The sequence below is a fragment of the Schistocerca serialis genome, chromosome 4 (assembly GCF_023864345.2).
Source record: "Schistocerca serialis cubense isolate TAMUIC-IGC-003099 chromosome 4, iqSchSeri2.2, whole genome shotgun sequence".
NCBI lineage: Eukaryota > Metazoa > Arthropoda > Insecta > Orthoptera > Acrididae > Schistocerca > Schistocerca serialis.
The window spans coordinates 498,723,844-498,744,514 of record NC_064641.1 but is presented as its reverse complement, the minus strand read 5'-3'; the positions used below and the strand labels follow the sequence as shown (position 1 = coordinate 498,744,514).

The following is a 20,671-nucleotide window of genomic DNA, read 5'->3' as shown; positions in this document are numbered from 1 at the left end:
GACACTACGGGATGATGATGGCATTGAAACAGAGGATGACACGCGTAAAGCTGAAATACTAAACACCTTTTTCCAAAGCTGTTTCACAGAGGAAGACCGCACTGCAGTTCCTTCTCTAAATCCTCGCACAAACGAAAAAATGGCTGACATCGAAATAAGTGTCCAAGGAATAGAAAAGCAACTGGAATCACTCAATAGAGGAAAGTCCACTGGACCTGACGGGATACCAATTCGATTCTACACAGAGTACGCGAAAGAACTTGCCCCCCTTCTAACAGCCGTGTACCGCAAGTCTCTAGAGGAACGGAGGGTTCCAAATGATTGGAAAAGAGCACAGATAGTCCCAGTCTTCAAGAAGGGTCGTCGAGCAGATGCGCAAAACTATAGACCTATATCTCTTACGTCGATCTCTTGTAGAATTTTAGAACATGTTGTTTGCTCGCGTATCATGTCATTTCTGGAAACCCAGAATCTACTATGTAGGAATCAACATGGATTCCGGAAACAGCGATCGTGTGAGACCCAACTCGCCTTATTTGTTCATGAGACCCAGAAAATATTAGATACAGGCTCCCAGGTAGATGCTATTTTTCTTGACTTCCAGAAGGCGTTCGATACAGTTCCGCACTGTCGCCTGATAAGCAAAGTAAGAGCCTACGGAATATCAGACCAGCTGTGTGGCTGGATTGAAGAGTTTTTAGCAAACAGAACACAGCATGTTGTTCTCAATGGAGAGACGTCTGCAGACGTTACAGTAACCTCTGGCGTGCCACAGGGGAGTGTTATGGGACCATTTCTTTTCACAATATATATAAATGACTTAGTAGATAGTGTCGGAAGTTCCATGCGGCTTTTCGCGGATGATGCTGTAGTATACAGAGAAGTTGCTGCATTAGAAAATTGTAGCGAAATACAGGAAGATCTGCAGCGGATAGGCACTTGGTGCAGGGAGTGGCAACTGACCCTTAACACAGAAAAATGTAATGTATTGCGAATACATAGAAAGAAGGATCCTTTATTGTATGATTATATGATAGCGGAACGAACACTGGTAGCAGTTACTTCTGTAAAATATCTGGGAGTATGCGTGCGGAACGATTTGAAGTGGAATGATCATATAAAATTAATTGTTGGTAAGGCGGGTACCAGGTTGAGATTCATTGGGAGAGTGCTTAGAAAATGTAGTCCATCAACAAAGGAGGTGGCTTACAAAACACTCGTTCGACCTATACTTGAGTATTGCTCATCAGTGTGGGATCCGTACCAGGTCGGGTTGACGGAGGAGATAGAGAAGATCCAAAGAAGAGCGGCGCGTTTCGTCACTGGGTTATTTGGTAACCGTGATAGCGTTACGGAGATGTTTAATAAACTCAAGTGGCAGACTCTGCAAGAGAGGCGCTCTGCATCGCGGTGTAGCTTGCTCGCCAGGTTTCGAGAGGGTGCGTTTCTGGATGAGGTATCGAATATATTGCTTCCCCCTACTTATACTTCCCGAGGAGATCACGAATGTAAAATTAGAGAGATTAGAGCGCGCACGGAGGCTTTCAGACAGTCGTTCTTCCCGCGAACCATACGCGACTGGAACAGGAAAGGGGGGTAATGGCAGTGGCACGTAAAGTGCCCTCCGCCACACACCGTTGGGTGGCTTGCGGAGTATCAATGTAGATGTAGATGTAGATGTAGATGTAGATTGCTACAGATGGCTCCAGGAACACTCTCCTGAGTTTAAACACTTCCACTGGCCACCAAACTCCCCAGACATTAACATTACTGAGCAAATCTGGGATACCTTGCAACGTGCTGTTCAGAAGATATCACCACCCCCTCGTACTGTGACGAATTTATGGAGAGCCTTATAGGATTCATGATGTCATTTTCCTCCAGCACAGTTTCAGACAGTAGTCGAGTCCATGCCACGTCGTGTTGCAGCAGTTCTGCGTGCTTGCGGAGCCCTTCACGATATTAAGCGGGTGCCCAGTTTCTTAGGGTCTTCAGTGTATTTGTACAGTTTAGAAAGAAAACCCCATACTGTTGCATTGTATAGTACTGTATGTTAACGGGGGCCCTAGAAACGACGGAGAGGCTCCGTCCCCACCGCAGCCGCAGTGGTCCACAACCACACGACGACTACCGCAGTTCACTATGCCCCTCCGCCGCCTCACATCGAACCACTATTTCAGGGTTATTGTGCGGTTCGGCCCCCCGGTGAACCCCCCTAGGGAACGTCTCGCACCAGATGCGTGTAACCCCTATGGGTTCAAATGGTTCTGAGCACTATGCGACTTAACTTCTGAGGTCATCAGTCGCCTAGAACTTAGAACTAATTAAACCTAACTAACCTAAGGACATCACACACATCCATGCCCGAGGCAGGATTGGAACCTGCGACCGTAGCGGTCGCTCGGCTCCAGACTGTAGCGCATAGAACCGCACGGCCACTCCGGCCGGCTGTAACCCATATGTTTGCGTGGTAGAGCAATGGTGGTGTACCCGTACGTGGAGAACGTGTTTGCACAGCAATCGCCGACATAGTAGTGTAGCAGAGGCGGAACAAAGGGAACCAGCCCGCATTCGCCGAGGCAGATGGAAAACCGCCTAAAAACCATCCACAGACTGGCCAGCTCACGGACCTCGACGCAAGTCCGCCGGGCGGATTCGTGCCGGGGACCAGGCGCTCCTTCCCAATCCGGAAAACCGTGTTAGACCGCAACGCTAACCGGGCGGGCTCTCATACTGTTAGTTTACCAAATAAAACATATCTGGTTGTCATCTTTAGTTGCAATAAATACAGTTATTCACCATGAACAACGTTGTATCAAAACTTTTAAATTCAATTTAATGTTTTCGTGGCAGCTGATAGCGAGACTTAGCAACTAGTGAAACGAAAGTCTAAGTAAAAGAGACCACGACAGACGGCGAAACTGCTGGCCGCGACTACTGTTCCGCTGCGCACGCAACGAGTCGCGTGGTGAAAGAGAGGGCTACTGCTACTGCGAGGCGGTGATTCACCCAGCGAGCGGCGGCTGTTGCGCTGGCTACGTTGTTTAGGTTGTTTTAGTCCGGAGGGTCAGGGGGGGGGGGGGGGAAGAGGGAGCGAGGGGGAGGGAGAAGAGGGGTCGAGGGGAGAGAGGTCTGGCGCCGGGCCAGGCAGGCGCCGAGCCGCCGCACCGCACTCTGCCGCATAGCGGGGGACCCGTCCACTGCCGACTCCTTACGACATGTCACTGTCAAGAACATGCCTGATGCTGCTTTCCACTGCGTCACATACTTACTGTCTGGCCCCTCCAGTTAGATACATAGCTGTGTGAGAGCTAGGCTCTGTTATTTTACCTCGCCATAGGACTGTTTTCTGGAAAATGTCTTAAAGGATTATTTATGTCATTTTATGCTCCTGACATGCCTTTTTTTCCACTTGAATTTCTGTATTCTCTTATAAAAACGGAAATGAAATTCAAATAACTTGAAAGCCCGCTAAAACGCTGCAATCGAGTCACGCGATGCGCGTTACGTCACTGGCTAGCTCGCTGCCCCAACTGTCGTAATGTTAATTCAAAGCGATGTCTTAATTTCGACTTCACATTTCGGAAAATGGGCTACAAATGCTGTATAATAGCGTGTCGTAAAAATGCATCTATAAAAACTCCGGAAAAGTTGTTTTTGAATGTTCTAAAGAATACGAAGACGCGTAAAATGTGGTTACAATGTACCGACAAATTGTCACTACGTCGACGCAGGAGTTCACTAAAAATGTGTTACACTGTGAAGGCAAAATTAACTTATCTCCGAGATATGCTCTCCCGCTGTTAAAACGAAGGATAGCATCATCCAACGAAATTGAACTCCTGCGCTTCAATTATTCGATAGCTCAATTGTTAAGGCGGTAGACCATCGAATTTAATATGATGTCCACAGTTCGCTAGTTCGAATATAACCCGAAAGAACATTTTAACTTATTTGTAAAGCGACTCGACAGACCTCTCATATGAAAACCAAATCACAATTGCAAAACTTCATCAAAATGGTTCAAATGGCTCTGAGCACTATGGGACTTCTATGGTCATCAGTCCCCTAGAACTACTTAAACCTAACTAACCTAAGGACATCATACACATCCACGCCCGAGGCAGGATTCGAACCTGCGACCGTAGCGGTAGGTTCAATACCGCGTCCAGCCATCCTGATTTAGGTTTTCCGTGATTTCCCTACATCGCTCCAGGCAAAAGCCGGGATGGTTCCTTTGAAAGGGTCGACTTCCTTCCCAATCCTTCCCTAATCCGATGAGACCGATGACCTCGCTGTCTGGTCTCCTTCCCCACAACAACCCAACCCAACCCCCACTCCGGCCGGCAAACTTCATCACACCGATCAGAAACAGAATATTATTGTGTTTTCCTTGCTATTTACAATTTGCAATAACTGTTCATACACGCCATGTTCAAGAAGATATTTTCTAGTTAATGTGACCATACTTTTTACTATATTAGGAACAATGTTTTTATCTTCGTACTGTCCACCTAGGATCATTATCGTATAAACCTTACATAAATAGGAAGGAAATCTGCTTCAAACACTAACGTTAGTTTTCACTCACAAACTTCACATCCCTTATATTTATATCACCTGCATGTTGTACACGCTGTATCTCTCTCTGTATAGCCTCATTGTACAGTGGGCGTTACTGGTATTTCACTACTTGCAATGCTTTCCAAAAAAAAGTGAATTGCTTATTCGCAAAGTAAATGCATTATCCTCTGTTGACCATTTCTCAGACTAAGACTAACGTGAAGCTATATATAACACATCCCACAATCGGAACAATTGCTAAAATCAGTTCTTGCTAACGCTAGTTTCATATTTCGTGTAAAACTTTTAAAACTACATGCCCCTTTCACGATTCGAACATGTGACCTCTTTACTTGAAGTCGATGCGCTATTGGTTGCGCCACCGAACGCCTGCTGGACGCAGTAGCTCCGCTGAGTGTGTCTATATGGGAAATCAGCACTAAGTTTTGCCAAGAATAATTTTATTGTGCTTTGGGTCGTAGCTCATGACTGATAGGCAACAATCTAATTATAATATATGGACCTATTTGCAGAAGTTCAACAATTCCTTCGTTTTGAAAGAGTTAAATCATATTGCCAGGAACAGGGAAAAGATTGTACGTCATTGCACATATCTCCGCTCTAAATGAGTGGACTACACACGCATCGACCTTCGCAAGGCTGCTACTATCAGCGTTCACAAAATTGCTTTCTATTGTTCCTTAAAAGTTGTAACTGCGTTTTTCATCACTAAAAAGCCAAACTGTTAGCAGAAAAAGTGTGTAAAAGCCTCGTAACTTCGGCTAACGCTCCTATAACACACGTAATATAGTAGAGCTTCGTCTGAGCTCCTAGTCTGCGACAGCAAGAGAGCATCAGCCAATAACAGAGCGCTTTCGATCAAGTGACCAGACCTCCATATTTAATGATTTTAAAGTTATAATTACATAAAAAACAACAGATATTTTGTGAGAATATTCAGCGTAAATGCGCATGCCTATACGAAACTGGTAATTATCGCCAGTTGGTACTTTTTGTGATCTCTCCAAGGCATTTGATTGTGTGGATCATGTCACACTCTTAGAAAAACTCGGGTTTTATGGAATTGAAGACTATACACACAGCTGGTTTGAATCATACTTTATGAACAGAAAACAAAAAGTTGTGCTGAATAGCACAAATAATGCTGAGAGGGTGGTAAATTCTAGTGAATGGGGAGTTATCACAAAGGGAGTCCCACAGGGTTCAATTGTAGGTGCTCTGCTGTTCCTTATTCATGTGAATGACCTCTCACTTAACGTTCAGCAAACGGAACTAGTACTTTTTGCTGATGACACGAGTGTTATAGTAAATCCCATTCCAGAAAAAGCAGCTGAAGATATTGTTAAGGATGTCTTTCAAAGAATTAAGTGGTTCTCAGAAAATACTCTCCCTTAATCCTTAATTTTGAAAAAAACTCACTACATCCAGTTCTGTACACCGAATAGTCACACCGACAATCGATGTAGCATATGAACAGGGCTCAGTTAACAGAGTAGATTTCTCCAAATTTTTGGGTGTTCACATTGATGACAACTTGGACTGGAAGAAGCATATTACTGAGCTTCTCGAACAACTAAGTTCAGCTTCTTTCGCTCTTCGTATAATCGCTAGTCTTGGTAATAAACAGATCAGCCTCCTAACGTACCTTGCATATTTCCACTCAATAATGTCTTATGGAATAGTTTTCTGGTGTAACTCACCACTTAGACATAAAGTATTGATTGCACAAAAGAGAGCAGTGAGAATAATTAGTGGTATTCACCCAAGGAAATGATGTAGGCAACTTATCAAGGAGTTAGGTATTTTAACTGCACCATCAGAGTAGATATATTTGCTAATGAAATTCGTTACAAATAATCCATCTCAATACGCGAAGAACGGTGATGTTCATACGTATAACACTAGAGGGAAAAATGACCTTTCCTATAAGTTATTGAAGCTGTCCGTTGCTCAAAAAGGAGTACATTATTCAGCAACAAAAATCTTTGATCATTTGCCCAACAATATAAAGTGTCTGGCAGGTAGCAGATCAAGTTTTAAATCTAGATTAAAATCATTTCTTTTGAACAACTCCTTCTACTCCATGGTCGAATTTCTGTTTCAGAAATTCGAAAAAAAATAGTACCTCTAAATGTAGTTGCATGTGTAAAACTAAAAACTTCAGTAATATTAATATTAGCACTATTCATGTGTGTGTATATATATCTTGTAATCTGACCTGTTCCACATGATTTCGATAAATAATCGGGAAAATGATCTACGGAACATAACTAAAACTAACACCAGAAGACATGAACGATTTTCAGAAGGACCTACAGAGGACTGAGGAAAGCACAGGGACTTGAGGTTTGCTCTGAACGTAAATAAATGTAACGTATTGCGCATACACGGAAAAAGAAATCCACTACTGTGCAACTACACTATTGATCACAAATCGTTGGGAACAGTATCTACCGTAAAATATCTAAGAATAACTATCCACAACGACCATAAGTGGGATGACCACACAATACAAATACACCGGCAGAAAAAAATCGCAACGCCAAGGAATTATGCAACATAAACTAAAGTTGATGGCGTGTTTCTACATCTGAATGATGGCATCTATTCAAATTCTGCGCCAGTCGCATAAGAGTGGCGCTGGTAGCGCCAGATGTTTAAGTGTGTGTGAAATCTTATGGGACTTAACTGGTAAGGTCATCAGTCCTTAAGCTTACACACTACTTAACCTAAATTATCCTAAGGGCTAACACACACACCCAAGCCCGAGGGAGGACTCGAACCTCCGCCGGGACCAGCCGCACAGTCCGTGACTGCAGCGCCCCTGACAGCTCGGCTAATCCCGTGCGGCGCGCCACTATGACGATGCAAATCAGGTCTCCTTTACATACAACCTGTAACGGTCGTGAGATTGGACGTGGTGAGTTGATGTTGGTCAATAGAGCCTTTAAGGCAACACAGACGCCATTATCAAAACTTCACCGAATTTGAACGAGGTCGTGTAATAGGGCTAGGAGAAGCTGGATGTTCCTTCTGCGATATTGCAGAAACACTTGGCAGGAATGTAACCACTGTACATGATTGCTGGCAGCGGTGGTCACGAGAATGTACGGTCGGAAGAAGACCGGGCTCCGGACCGCCAACGTGGCATCCCTGAGAGGGAAGACCACTCTTTTCGGCGTATGGCTCTAGCGAATCGTACTGCATCTGTAGCAGCAGTTTCAGCTGCAGCTGGCGTCACAGTGACGCAGCGAACTGCTACGAATCTGTTACTTCAACGACAGCTCCGAGCTAGACGCCTTGTAGCTTGCACTCCATTGACTCAAAACTATCGCCATTTGTGACTTCAGTGGCGTCAAGCGAGATGTCCTGGAGGGCAGGATGGAGGTTTGTTGTGTTTTCTGACGAAAGTTGCTTCTGTTTCGGTGCCAGTTAAAAAATGGTTCAAATGGCTCTGACAATTATGGGACCTTCAGTAGTAATGACTAAATACTTAGGGATCACAATTACAAATAACCTAAATTGGAACGATCACATAGATAATGTTGTGGGTAGAGCAAACCAAAGACTGCGATTCATTGGCAGTACACTTAGAAGGTGCAATAGGTCTCCTAAAGAGACTGCTTACACCGCGCTTGTCCGCCCTATTCTGGAATATTGCGGTGCGGTGTGGGATCCGCACTAGGTGGGACTGACAGATAACATCGAAAAAGTGCAAAGAAGGGCAGCTCGTTTTGTATTATCGCGAAATAGCGGAGATAGTGCCACAGACATGATACGTTAATTGGAGTGGCAATCACTGAAACAAAGGCATTTTTCGTTGCGACGGGATCTTCTCATGAAATTTCAATCACCAGTTTTCTCCTCCGATTGCGAAAACATTCTGTTGGCACCCACCTAAATAGGGAGAAATGATCATCATGATAAAATAAGAGAAATCAGGATTCGCACAGAAAAATTTACGTGCTCGTTTTTCCCGCGCGCCGTTCGAGAATGGAACGGTAGAGAGAGAGCTTGAAGGTGAATCATCGAACACCCTGCCAGGCACTTCATTGTGAATAGCACAGTAATCACGTAGATGTAGACTTGACATCTGAGGTCATCAGTCCCCTAAAACTTACAATTACTTAAACCTAACTAAGCTAAGGACATCACACGCATCCATGCCCGAGACAGGATTCGAACCTGCGACCGTAGCAGTCGCGTGGTTCCGGAATGAAGCACCTAGAACCGCTCGGCCACAGCGAACGGCCTCTGTGCCATTGATGGCCCTGTGTTGGTAAGGAGGAGACTAGTTGAAGGCCTGCAACCAATTTGTCTGTGTGCTAGTTACGCTGGACTTACACCTAGATGTACGGTCTTGGGTGAGATTTCGTATGACAGCAGGAGCACTCTCGTGCTTATCCCATGCACTCTGACTGCAAATTTGTGTGTCAATTCGGTGATTCGACCTGCTGTGCTGTCATTCATGAACAGCATTCCAACCGGATAACGCTCGCCCACATACCGCTGTTGTAACCCAACATGCTCTGCAGAGTGTCGACATGTTGCCTTGCCCTGCTGGATCACCCCATCTCCAATCGAGCACAGACGGGACATTATCGACGACAACTCCAGCGTCATCCAAATACAGCATTAACCGTCCCTGTAATGATCGCCCAAGTGCAACAGGTATGGAACTCCGTCTCATAAACCGACATCCGGCACCTGTATAACACAATGCATGCACGTTTGCACGCTTGCATTCAACATTCCGGCGGTTACACCGGTTACTGATGTACTAGAATTTCACATTTGTTATGGTTTACCCCCGTGTACATTAACATGTGATCTTGCAATGTTAGTCACTCAAATATGTTATGTAGACAAATGTATTTCCGAAATTTCATTACTCTGTTTCTTTTTCGTTGCGATTTTTTTCCGTTTGTGGAGTAGGAAAGGAGTATGCCATATTGACATTCATAGAAAGAATCTTAAGAGGATTAACTCATCTACTAAAGAAGTGGCTTACAAGGCACTTGTTAGATCTATTTTTCAGTACTGTTCGTCAGTCTGTGACCCTTGCCAGTAGGACTGATAGAAGTCCAACAAAGAGCGCTGCGTTTCGTCACTGGATCGTCTAGACGTGACGAGAGTGGTATGGAGATGCCCTTTAAAATGCAGGTGCAGATGCTACAAGAGAGATGTATATGAGGGAGAGTATATTGTTGAAATTTCGAGTGCATACTTTCCGGGAAGACCCGGGCAACATATTACTTCCTTCTAAGTACGTCTCGCAAAATAATCACGAAGAGAAAATTCAAGAAAGTGGAGCTTATATCGAGGCTTACCGACAATCGTTCTTCTCACGCGCCATTCGCGAATGACATAAGGAGAAGAGGGATCACTTAGTGGCACCAGAAGTACCTTCCGCCACAAACCGCCAGGTGGCTTGCGGAATACTGATGTAGACGTAGATAATAATTGGAACCTTTCTTCGATTTTTGACCAATACTGCCTCCTGTAGGATATATGACACTTTTTTGAAACATCTTTCATGATATCCCATCTTGCTCCTTTTTATTTTCATATACCATACAAATTAACTCGTTTCTGCTCCAGCCATCATAAGAACCATGAACAAAAACCTCTATACACATCTCGTCAGGATTCAACGCATGACCTACAACAACAGCACGGCCTCATTTGATTTCAGCTGTGCAATTCTTAGCTTTGGAAATGATGGGGTAACAGTTTCTTATGAACTTTCAACAAATACTGGTTCATTGCCGTTGTCGGAATTGCTTACATTTGTAAGACAATTTTTCGATGAATCCCAAGCAGTTTCCTCCTGGACTCTCTGACAATGTCAGATATGCTATCAATCATCACAGCAGAGTTAGCTAGCTAACGATATTCAAAGAGAGAATGCTGTGTTATAAGCACAAGCACTGTGTTTCAACGCCTCCCTTCCATTACTACCACCTTCACAATATCAACAAACACTACTAGATATACGCATTCATCAACGTCACCCAGACAGTTCAATTTCGCTTTCTCCTTTCGGGAATGAAAGTTGTCAATGCACACATAGAACGAATACCTTTTTCTATTAGACGGCTGAGCCTACCTCTCGTGGTATCCCAGCTAACGGGGGCCCATGTAGTTGCTATTCTAATCAACACTCTGCCCAGTTTTCTAAAAATAGTATGAGAAACACCCAATAACATGGCTGTGTAAGCGCAAATTCATCGTTCAATAAATCCACAAATATCTAAAACACCACACTGTTCTAACAAATGATTTTGGGCGCCCGCTGTTCCGAGATCATCAAGGGTGTTGGGGATGGGTTGATTTGGGGGAAGAGACCAAACAGCGAGGTCATCGGTCTCATCGGATTAGGGAAGGATGGGGAAGGATGGGGAAGGATGGGGAAGGAAATCGACCGTGCCCTTTCAAAGGAACCATCCCGGCATTTGCCTAAAGCGATTTAGAGAAATCACGGAAAACCTAAACCAGAATGGCCGGACGCGGGATTGAATCGTCGTCCTCCCGAATGCGTGATTTTAGGGAGGAGGAGGAGATTAGTGTTTAACGTCCCGTCGACAACGAGGTCATTAGAGACGGAGCGCAAGCTCGAGTAAGGGAAGGATGGGGAAGGAAATCGGCCGTGCCCTTTCAAAGGAACCATCCCGGCATTTGTCTGAGGTGATTTAGGGAAATGACGGAAAACCTAAATCAGGATGGCCGGAGACGGGATTGAACCGTCGTCCTCCCGAATGCGAGTCCAGTGTGCTAACCACTGCGTCACCTCGCTCGGTCGTGATTTTAGGATTTCGTTTCTCAACAAAGAAGGCTTATTCATATCGAAGCGTTAACTTTTCGTGTCACATCCCGTGATATATTTCTTATCCCAGGTATACAAATTGTTTGGGGAGGGCTGCAGCTCAGGGTGAAATTTGGAAGACACTCTTTTCTACGCATACACAAACCGTATTTGACTGTTGGTGAACACTCGTACGCAAACCCTTCAATTTCCATTCCTAAACCTACTCCTCTGGCGTACTGGAGACAAAAATAAGAGATTCAAAAATGGTTCAAATGGCTCTGCGCACTGTGGGACTTAACATCTGAGGTCATCAGTCCCCTAGAACTTAGAACTACTTAAACCTAACTAACCTAAGGACATCACACACATCCATGCCCGAGGCAGGATTCGAACCTGCGACGGTAGCGGTCACGCGGTTCCAGACTGACGCGCCTAGAACCGCTCGCCACTCCGGCCGGCCATAAGAGATTAACATGAGGGGAGGGGGGGGGGGGGAGGTAATATCTTACTACTATAATACAAATGAGTCCCACAGTTGGAATCAGTCAACTGATACAAATGCAAGGGTTTAACATTTTGTTAGGATTTGCTATGGAACGATCACTTAGGTTCAGTTGTGGGTAAAGCAAGAGGGAGACTTCGGTTTACTGGAAGATACAGTTCTAGGGAACTGCAGTCAATCTATAAAGGAGACCAATGCGCAAGTGTGTGGGACCCGTACCAAACAGAACTAACAGGTGATACTGAACGTATATAGAGATGGGTAGCGCGAATGTCACAGGTTTGTTTAACCCGAAGGAGAGTCACAGAGACGCTGAAAGAACTGAAGTGGCAGACTCTTCAAGATACACGTAAACTACCCGGAGGTCTACTTACAAAGATTCAAGAATTGGCTTTAAATGATGAGTCTAGGAATATGCTACAATCCCGTACACATCGCTCCCATGGGAATCGGGAGAAAAAAAACAGGTTAATTGAAGCACCCACAAAGGTACTTAAACAACCATTCCTTCCGAGCTCCATACGTGAATAGAAAGGGGAAAAAAATCCCTAATAACTGGTACAGTGCGATGTACACCCTGCCATGCAATTCAGTTGTTTTCCAAGTACACATGTAGAGAAGAAGCAGGTACGTGGAGAAAGGAAACTATTTTCAAAAAAGGCGGATAATCAAGAAAACTACTTTTCCAGATCTGCAGTGCGTGGCGGTGTGCATCACGAGGAGCATTCGTGAAAGCGAGAAGACACAGAAGAGTGCTTCAGTTTCGCTTCGGGATCAGAGAACTCTTACGAAGGCTCCGCATCCGCGAACAAACGCGTTCCTCGGCATAGTCTAATTACCAGGCGTCACGCTTCTCGCTTCGAATACTGTGAATATCCAGCTCCAGTGGCTTTGAGTGTACCTAGTACAACATTTCATAACAAACAGGAAATGACTTTGGTGGAGAAATGATTTTAAAGATACACTTTGACTACTGAAGACTGTAAAATCACGCAAAGGTAAATCAGGTACTCCGTCACAGCACTATTATTTGTTTCACTGGAGAAGTCTGTGGCTGATGATCACATGAGACATAATGAGATTTTCACTCTGCAGCGGAGTGTGCGCTGATATGAAGCTTCCTCGCAGATTAAAACTGTGTGCCGGACCGAGACTCGAACGCTGGACCTTTGCCTTTCGCGGGCAAGTGCTCTACCATATGAGCTACCCAAGCACGACTCACGCCCCGTCCTCACAGCTTTACTTCTGCCAGTACCTCGTCTCCTACCTTCCAAACTTCACAGAAGCTCTCCTGCGATCTTTCTTCCAGGAGTGCTAGTTCTGCAAGGTTCGCAGGAGATCTTCTGTGAAGTTTGGAAAGTAATAGACGAGGTACTGGCGGAAGTAAAGCTGTGAGGACGGGGTGTGAGTCGTTATTGGGTAGCTCAGATGGTAGAGCACTTGCCCGCAAAAAGCAATGGTCCCGAGTTAGTCTCGGTCCAGAACACAGTTTTAATCTCCCAGGAAGTTTCACATGAGACAGTTAAATACACTCCTACATCTACATGGATACTCTGCCAATCACATTTAAGTGCCTGGCAGAGGGTTCATCGAACTCCAAAGAAAAAGAAGAGGCGCGCCACGAAGGAATTGTCCGAATGGGACGGAAATCGGTAGATGTGATGTATATGTACAGACAAATAAATGATAACAATTTCAGAAAAAATAATTATTATTCTATAGAAAGGGCTTCACAGAGATTGACCGAGCGAGGTGGCGCAGTGGTTGGACACTGGACTCGCATTCGGGAGGACGACGGTTCAATCCCGCGTCCGGCCATCCTGATTTAGGTTTTCCGTGATTTCCCTAAATCACTCCAGGCACATGCCGGGATGGTTCCTCTGAAAGGGCACGGCCGACTTCCTTCCCCGTCCTTCCCTAATCCGATGAGACCGATGACCACGCTGTCTGGTCTCCTTCCCAAAAACCAACCAACCAACCAACAGAGATTGAGCAAGTCAACAACGTGTTGGTCCACCTCTGGCCCTTGTGCAAGCACTTATTCGGCTTGGCATTGATTGGTAGAGTTGTTGGATGTCCACCTGACGTATACCATGCCAAATTCTGTCCAATTGGCGCGTTAATTCGTCAAAACCCCATCTGGTTGGAGGGCTCTGCCCACAATGCTCCTAAGGTGCTCCATTGGGGAGAGATCTGGCTACCTTATTGGCCAAGGCTGGATTTTACAAGCACGAATACTAGCAGTAGAAACTCACGCCGTGTGCTGTACTGTAAAGGTGCCGCGTATGGCAACCAAAGGGGTCCTGCTGTGAAAAGAAATGGCACACCAGACTATCATGGTTGTCAGCCTGTATGGTAGGTGACAGGTTGATGTCCCGTATGTCTCCAGACAGGTCTTTGCTAGTCATCGGGGCTCATTTCGAAGCAGAACTCATCAATCAAGTCAATTCTACTCCAGTCAATGAGATTTCAGGCCGAAGACGTGTCAGAGACGCCCCGGACAGCGGTGGTATACCAAACCGATATGAAACTTCCTGCCAGATTAAAACTGTGTGCCGGACCAAGACTCGAACTCGGGACCTTTGCCTTTCGCGGGCATGTGCTCTACCATCTGAGCTACCCAGGCACGACTCACGCCCCGTCCTCACAGCTTCACTTCTGCCAGTACCTCGTCTCCTACTTTCCAAACTTTACAGAAGCTCTCCTGAGAACCTTGCAGAACTAGCACTCCTGAAAGAAAGGATAATGCAGAGACATGGCTTAGCCACAGCCTGGGGGATGTTTCTGTAAAGTTTGGAAAGTAGGAGACGAGGTACTGGTAGAAGTGAAGCTGTGAGGACGGGGTGTGAGTGGTGCTTGGGTAGCTTAGATGGTAGAGCACTTGCCCGCGAAAGGCAAAAATACCGAGTTAGAGTCTCGGTCCGGCACACAGTTTTAATCTGCCAGGAAGTTTCATATCAGCGCACACTCCGCTGCAGAGTGAAAATCTCATTCTAGACCAACCTGATTGTCGCCTGCCATGCGGCCCCGCAACCAGGAATGATGATCTGGGGTGTAATTTCTTTTCATAGCGCGACTCCTTTGGTTATCATCCACGGAACCCTTTCAGCACAGCGGTACGCCGACGATTTTCTACGCCCAGTTTTATTGGCCTTCATGGAAAGCCATCTTGGGCTTACATTTCAGCAAGATAAGGCCCGCCCGAAAGTGATTAAAGTTTCTACTGCTTGTCTTCGTGTTTGCCAAACCCTCCCTTGGCCAGCGAGGTCGCTAGATCTCTCCCCAGTTGATAATGTCTGGAGCATTATGGGCAGTGCCCTCTAACCATCTCGGGATTCTGACATTCTAACGCACCAATGGGACAGAATTTGGCACGACATTTCTCAGAAGGACATCCAGAATGCGTAACGGCCAGGGGCGGTCAAACACAGTATTGACGTGCTCAAATTGTGAAGCTCTTTCTCTTGAATAATCCATCAATTTTTCTGAAATGGTAATCATATGTTTGCCTGCACACACCCCCCAAATCTACCGAGTTCCATCCCATTCGGATAAGTTCGTGGTGCGTGTTTTTGTCTTGGAGTGTATCAACAGCTCTCTTTAAAGTTGACTGACTCAGAAATATCAAAACGATGAAAAATACAATGATGAACATCAGTACTGACAGTTACAACATTAATTAACATTCAGTGTTACGGTTGGCTTCATTAAACGAGGCTCAATGGTGGAGAATGTTCCTGCCGCGAAGCATCAATAGGAATCTACCCAGTGTTCACCTGCAATTATTTGGAAAAATCACAGATCAGTCAAATAAAGATGACTGGACTAGGTAAACAAGCCTTTATCCCCTTACATAAATAGTGTTTTCCTACATCACCACCCAGTTTAATGTTTTACAGTTTCCATAACATTATTAAGTAGATATGAAGTCTTGCTGTAGGAACTATAGGAAAGGGGAAAAAACCTTATTGTTGCTTTCACAGTACTGGAGAAGTTGCGGCATTACTAGCTGCTAAATATATTAAGTAGAATAAAAACTGTATATTGTATTATTTTATCTCCTGTTAGCCGTAGTTTTTTATATTTTGATCTGTATGTCAACTACTTCACGAAAAGTTGCGAAATAAGCGGACCAGACTACGCTGGCTGACGATAACCCGACTTGCTTTCGGAGGTATTTGATATCTATTATCAGGCTAATAAGCTTGGAGACGACGACTTGGAGTTTCGAAATCGGTTGCAAAGAGGCAGAAAATAAACATAACTGATTACAGATCATGTAATATGAGAACAAATACTGTTTACGTTACGTAAGAGTGACACATGTAACTTGGACTTGAATATGTGCCATGTAGCATGAAGTTTTCCATTCCTGTGGAAACTCACTGAAAATGAACGTTTTAGTTTGCTGCACACGGCGTTCAAGGAAATGCTCGAAAGATTAAGCTCGTTCATCTGTCTTGGTTACAATAGATGGATATTACTATTACTTTTAAGCAAGTTCATGTTAAGACAAATCTCGCAATCAAATAAATGTACGGTGAGAAGATTCCATTGTAAGAACAGTCAGCCCGTTTGATGGATCATTCGCCGGTTACTGGACAGGGTAAAGTTTGGTAAGTAAATGTAGTCTACGGAAACGGCGTGACCTGGTTAAAGAAGGCTTCCACTGTTCGCCTAAAATGATATACCTGTACAACTTCGACTTCTTCCTGCAGTGAGTTACACCAAGGGGAAACTAAACCGGCTATGACAAGTGTTTTTGTTTGGTGTGATACTGAGGGATTCCCACTATTACACTGCAAAGGAAAATTCAGTAATCACCGAAAACTAGGCATTCTTCTTTGGTGAACTATAAGCAAAACGATGCCTGGGTTAGAAAGGGGGGAAAATCATTTCTCGTGAGGACAATATACGTCTCCACAAACATGACCGCATCTGGATACAAACTGAAGTAACGTTGGCTCGAAAGGGAATTACGGCATACTACTTAAGCCACGAAGCTTAGCCAATGCGCTGCCCAACAATGCGTGAGCAAATAGGCAAAATGTAATCAAAACTATGCAATTATTAAGTCACTTGACTAAATTACATCCTATACAAATATGCAAACAAAAAGAAAATAAAAATGGAAAGGAAATAAATACGTCTCTGTGCGGGACATGAAGCAATAGCAAGGGTATTACGCTGTTGAACAATGCAGATGTGTTTCAAAATGTTAAAGAGCAGCAAATCAGTCCTCGTTTCTATTCTAACTCCATTATAGCAATTCCAGCTAGAACGGAAACGACGGCTGATTGCTGCTGTTAACGATTTTGAAAGTTATATCACATTCGTGGAGCGCATTCCACCTTCTTAACGGAAGATAATTTGATGACTGCAGGTATCCCCCTGGTCAGCTACCAAGGCCTTGGGATTCAGAAAGAACAGTTGCGGAGCTGTTCACTCGCTCTTCGCTTGGCATTAATTTACCCGCATCGACAATCTTAACTTCCGAACGTGTCCAGCACGAAGCAGAAAACTAACGGTAAGAAAACTTCACATCGTCGCTGGTTTCTACCGTAAACCACCTTGAATCACCTCCAATTAAATTCTTGACCATTTGCTAGGCAACAGTTATGGAAACACCTCAGTCGATCAATTTTACAACATTTTTGATATTATTAATCACCCCCTTTCAGCTTCTGCGTATCTTTATTTGGGACTAACGCGAATTTATTTGCTTTGATTAGCTCTTCGTGTATTAACTTCTGGAAAAGCACGGAAGCGTTTAGGGAGCATGTCAAATTTTAGAACAATAAAACTTTTCTGGGTGCATTTGTTACAAAACAGCCATCAACCTTTCCATTCTCCAAATGAACACGTTCTTTACCGCTATAACGTGAATTCAAATTAACGTTTGTGAGATTTCACTTCCACTGAAGTTTATGCATTTTTTCCTACAGATTCTTCAGTTTTTCTTAACATTATTTATCCAAAAATTCTAACGAAATTTCACTTTTTTACTAAGTACAGCCTGCCTTAAAACAGACATCTCGAACGGTACAATGGAAGGACATTTATTTGCTTGGCTAAACATACTGGAACTAGAGTTTAGTGCAAATCGGTACGAGGCATTACGACACATTTAAAACTAAACCACATAAAAATATCTTTGTCAAAAGCCGAGTAGCAGTCTCGAAATCAACCTTTAGATTAAGGCCCAATAACGGAAAAAACTACTTGCTGAATTTAAATGTATTAAACTACTATAATGAATTTTAATTAATTGTGCTCCATTGTCTAGTAGTGTGTGCCACGTTTCCTTGCGTCAACATGTTTCAATGAAGTATGTTAGCCGAGTCGCTGTTATTGTTTATTTTCTTTTGTTTGTCTGAAAGGAAGACAAGAACATTCAGTCTTATAAAGTAAAATAAAACATCATTCTTTGAAAATGCATCATTTTTGACTTCACGCTGTGAAATAAGTAGGCTTGTGTTTCGTGAATTCACTGGCAACAATCTCTGCGGATAATTCCACATTTACATCAATTTCTGTGAGGAAGTAGAATGAAACCACTGTTTTTCCGAAAAATCTTGTTTCTATTTGCGTTGCCTGCCTGTTCGCAGATTGTACGCAAATAAATATAATGTTAATGAACCGTTTTAAGACATTTCTTTACAAAATCATGGTAGGTACACACGCCTCACAAATCCCTTGGTTTGTGAATTATTGGCATAACAATCCAATTAACATAAAAATGTGTCACATTATGAAACTGTGGAGGACAATTATAGAGCGTTAGAAACGAGACGTATATCAGTGGAACTTAGTCTGTATCGACAGTGCTCCGCGCATCATAGAAACAACTCGGCTGACATTTGAAAATGGCGCTTGAAGAGAACAAAGACTTAATTATATACTCCAATTCACTTCATTTAAATCTGGTATGAAAATGGTTACTACACAAAACTGACGTTTCTGGCAATACTCTAATTAAACATTTGCCACCATTTATGGAAAATAAAATAATAAACGCAGTTTCTTGACTACCAGCTGACGAAACGTAGTTTTCCGTCCTTGAAAACGGTCGTTTGATTTATTAGAATCAATAGCATAAAGAAACAAAAGAAAGGCAGTGACACATGTGAAAATGTCATTTCTTTGTTAAATGAAATTTGCGTTAACTATGCAACGAACCGATATTAACGACGGCATCAGGAAATACTACGAAGATGTGCTGCGCGTAAATCAAACAATTGATTCAAAACAAACAAACAAACAGCCAGCATACGAATCAAAACAAAATACGACAACAAACCTGGTATCCATGTTGTCCTGCGCACTGCCGTTAATCTGCCGCCCACATTCAAGTATTTTCTTTTTCTCCCATCCCTCTTCTGTTTTAACCCACTCCTCCCCAGGAGATCTCCAGTCTTTAGAAATGAACGGCATCGTTAAGTGACAAGACACCAACGCAACGCGCACACCAGACGAGCACCAGTCGGAGAACTAAACCATCAAAACATTGAGCGCATGGCTTTGTTGACTGCTTTGACGTCTTCCAATCAGCTGACAGAATCATATGTTCTTTCTCTCCTTCCAGCGTCCAATTACGTCGCAGCCCCTAGCACTGCCCTGCCCTCTGCAGGTTAGTTTGGAGACTTACAGAGTTCAGGAAGTGAGGTAACTGCGACATCTGTCGGTGTACGCACGAACTAGGTCGATGAAAGAGAGAGCCGATTCTGATGTTCGGTGCCAGAGAACTGTTACATATTGTTAGCGTAATGAATTGTACAGGAATTTACCTCATCTTTTTTTAAAGGCTGTAATTTTTGTTGGCATTTTACTTACACAACTGCTTAAATGACGTGCACCAAAATAAAAAAAACGAAATTGTTTTTTTGATTAAAAAACATTCATCAATTCCGTATAGGAGATGTGAATCAAAGTACAGGCAGAAAATGATGGCTTAAGAGCGCTTTCGAGTAGAGTATGAATGTAACTACTGTATATGCTACTTGAGAAGAATTTCTAATGCCCCAATAAAAGGAATGTGAAATGTATAGTCTGTAAGAGCTTCTAACAAAACCAAGCGAAGCTTTCGTAAATGTTTGGTACAAATGTCGTAGAACGGCAAGAAACGACAGTGGGATCCTGAATGCTTCGAATAATGAGTCAGTGTTCCAGTAAAAAACAGAGAAGCAAACTAGAGCATTATAAAATAGCATAACGAATATAACAGCGAGACAAATGAAACTGATTTCCGAGATAATAACTGTGCCAGAATTGACAACTAACTGAAATTATTGAACACTAATTTCAATAAATGCTTCAATGTAGTTGTAACTACTGAACTTATTACAATACAACCAGAGATGTGCTACGTCTGTCCTGGCAGACAATGTGAAAAGGCACCAGTCTGGAAGTACAGCCAATAGAGAGATTTAAGAAAAGTTATTATGTCACTAAGATGTAGTAATTCTGCCTGGTGGAGGGTTTGTAATGGATCATTTAAGTCTTGTGCTGATTTCACAGAACAACCTATGAACAACGTTTGTGACAAGTCATTGAGTCAATGGATATTTTCTAATTGACCTAAGCATGCAGTAATGACGGCCATCTATAAAACTGGAGATGATTAAACCATATACAATTACAAGCCCATTTCATCTCTGTCTTTTCAGTTTTGTTAAACAAATTTGACTACAGTAAAACACTGATTCATTTTCACTATCTGCATCTTAGTTTGGCTTCCAGGATACGTTACTCAAAAATTACATCCTGGCAGAGGCAAA

General features: G+C 43.5%; 1 protein-coding gene across 1 annotated transcript in view; it reads right to left on the bottom strand.

The window, feature by feature from the left end:
* Window positions 1–19,456, bottom strand: part of LOC126475222 (F-box only protein 32) — a 556,323-nt gene extending 536,867 nt beyond the window's left edge. Inside the window, exon 1 of the mRNA XM_050102888.1 lies at window positions 19,195–19,456. Coding sequence (XP_049958845.1) covers window positions 19,195–19,328 — 134 coding nt within the window. The 5' untranslated portion in view covers window positions 19,329–19,456. The remainder of the gene's footprint in view (window positions 1–19,194) is intronic.
* Window positions 19,457–20,671: the final 1,215 nt, after the last annotated feature.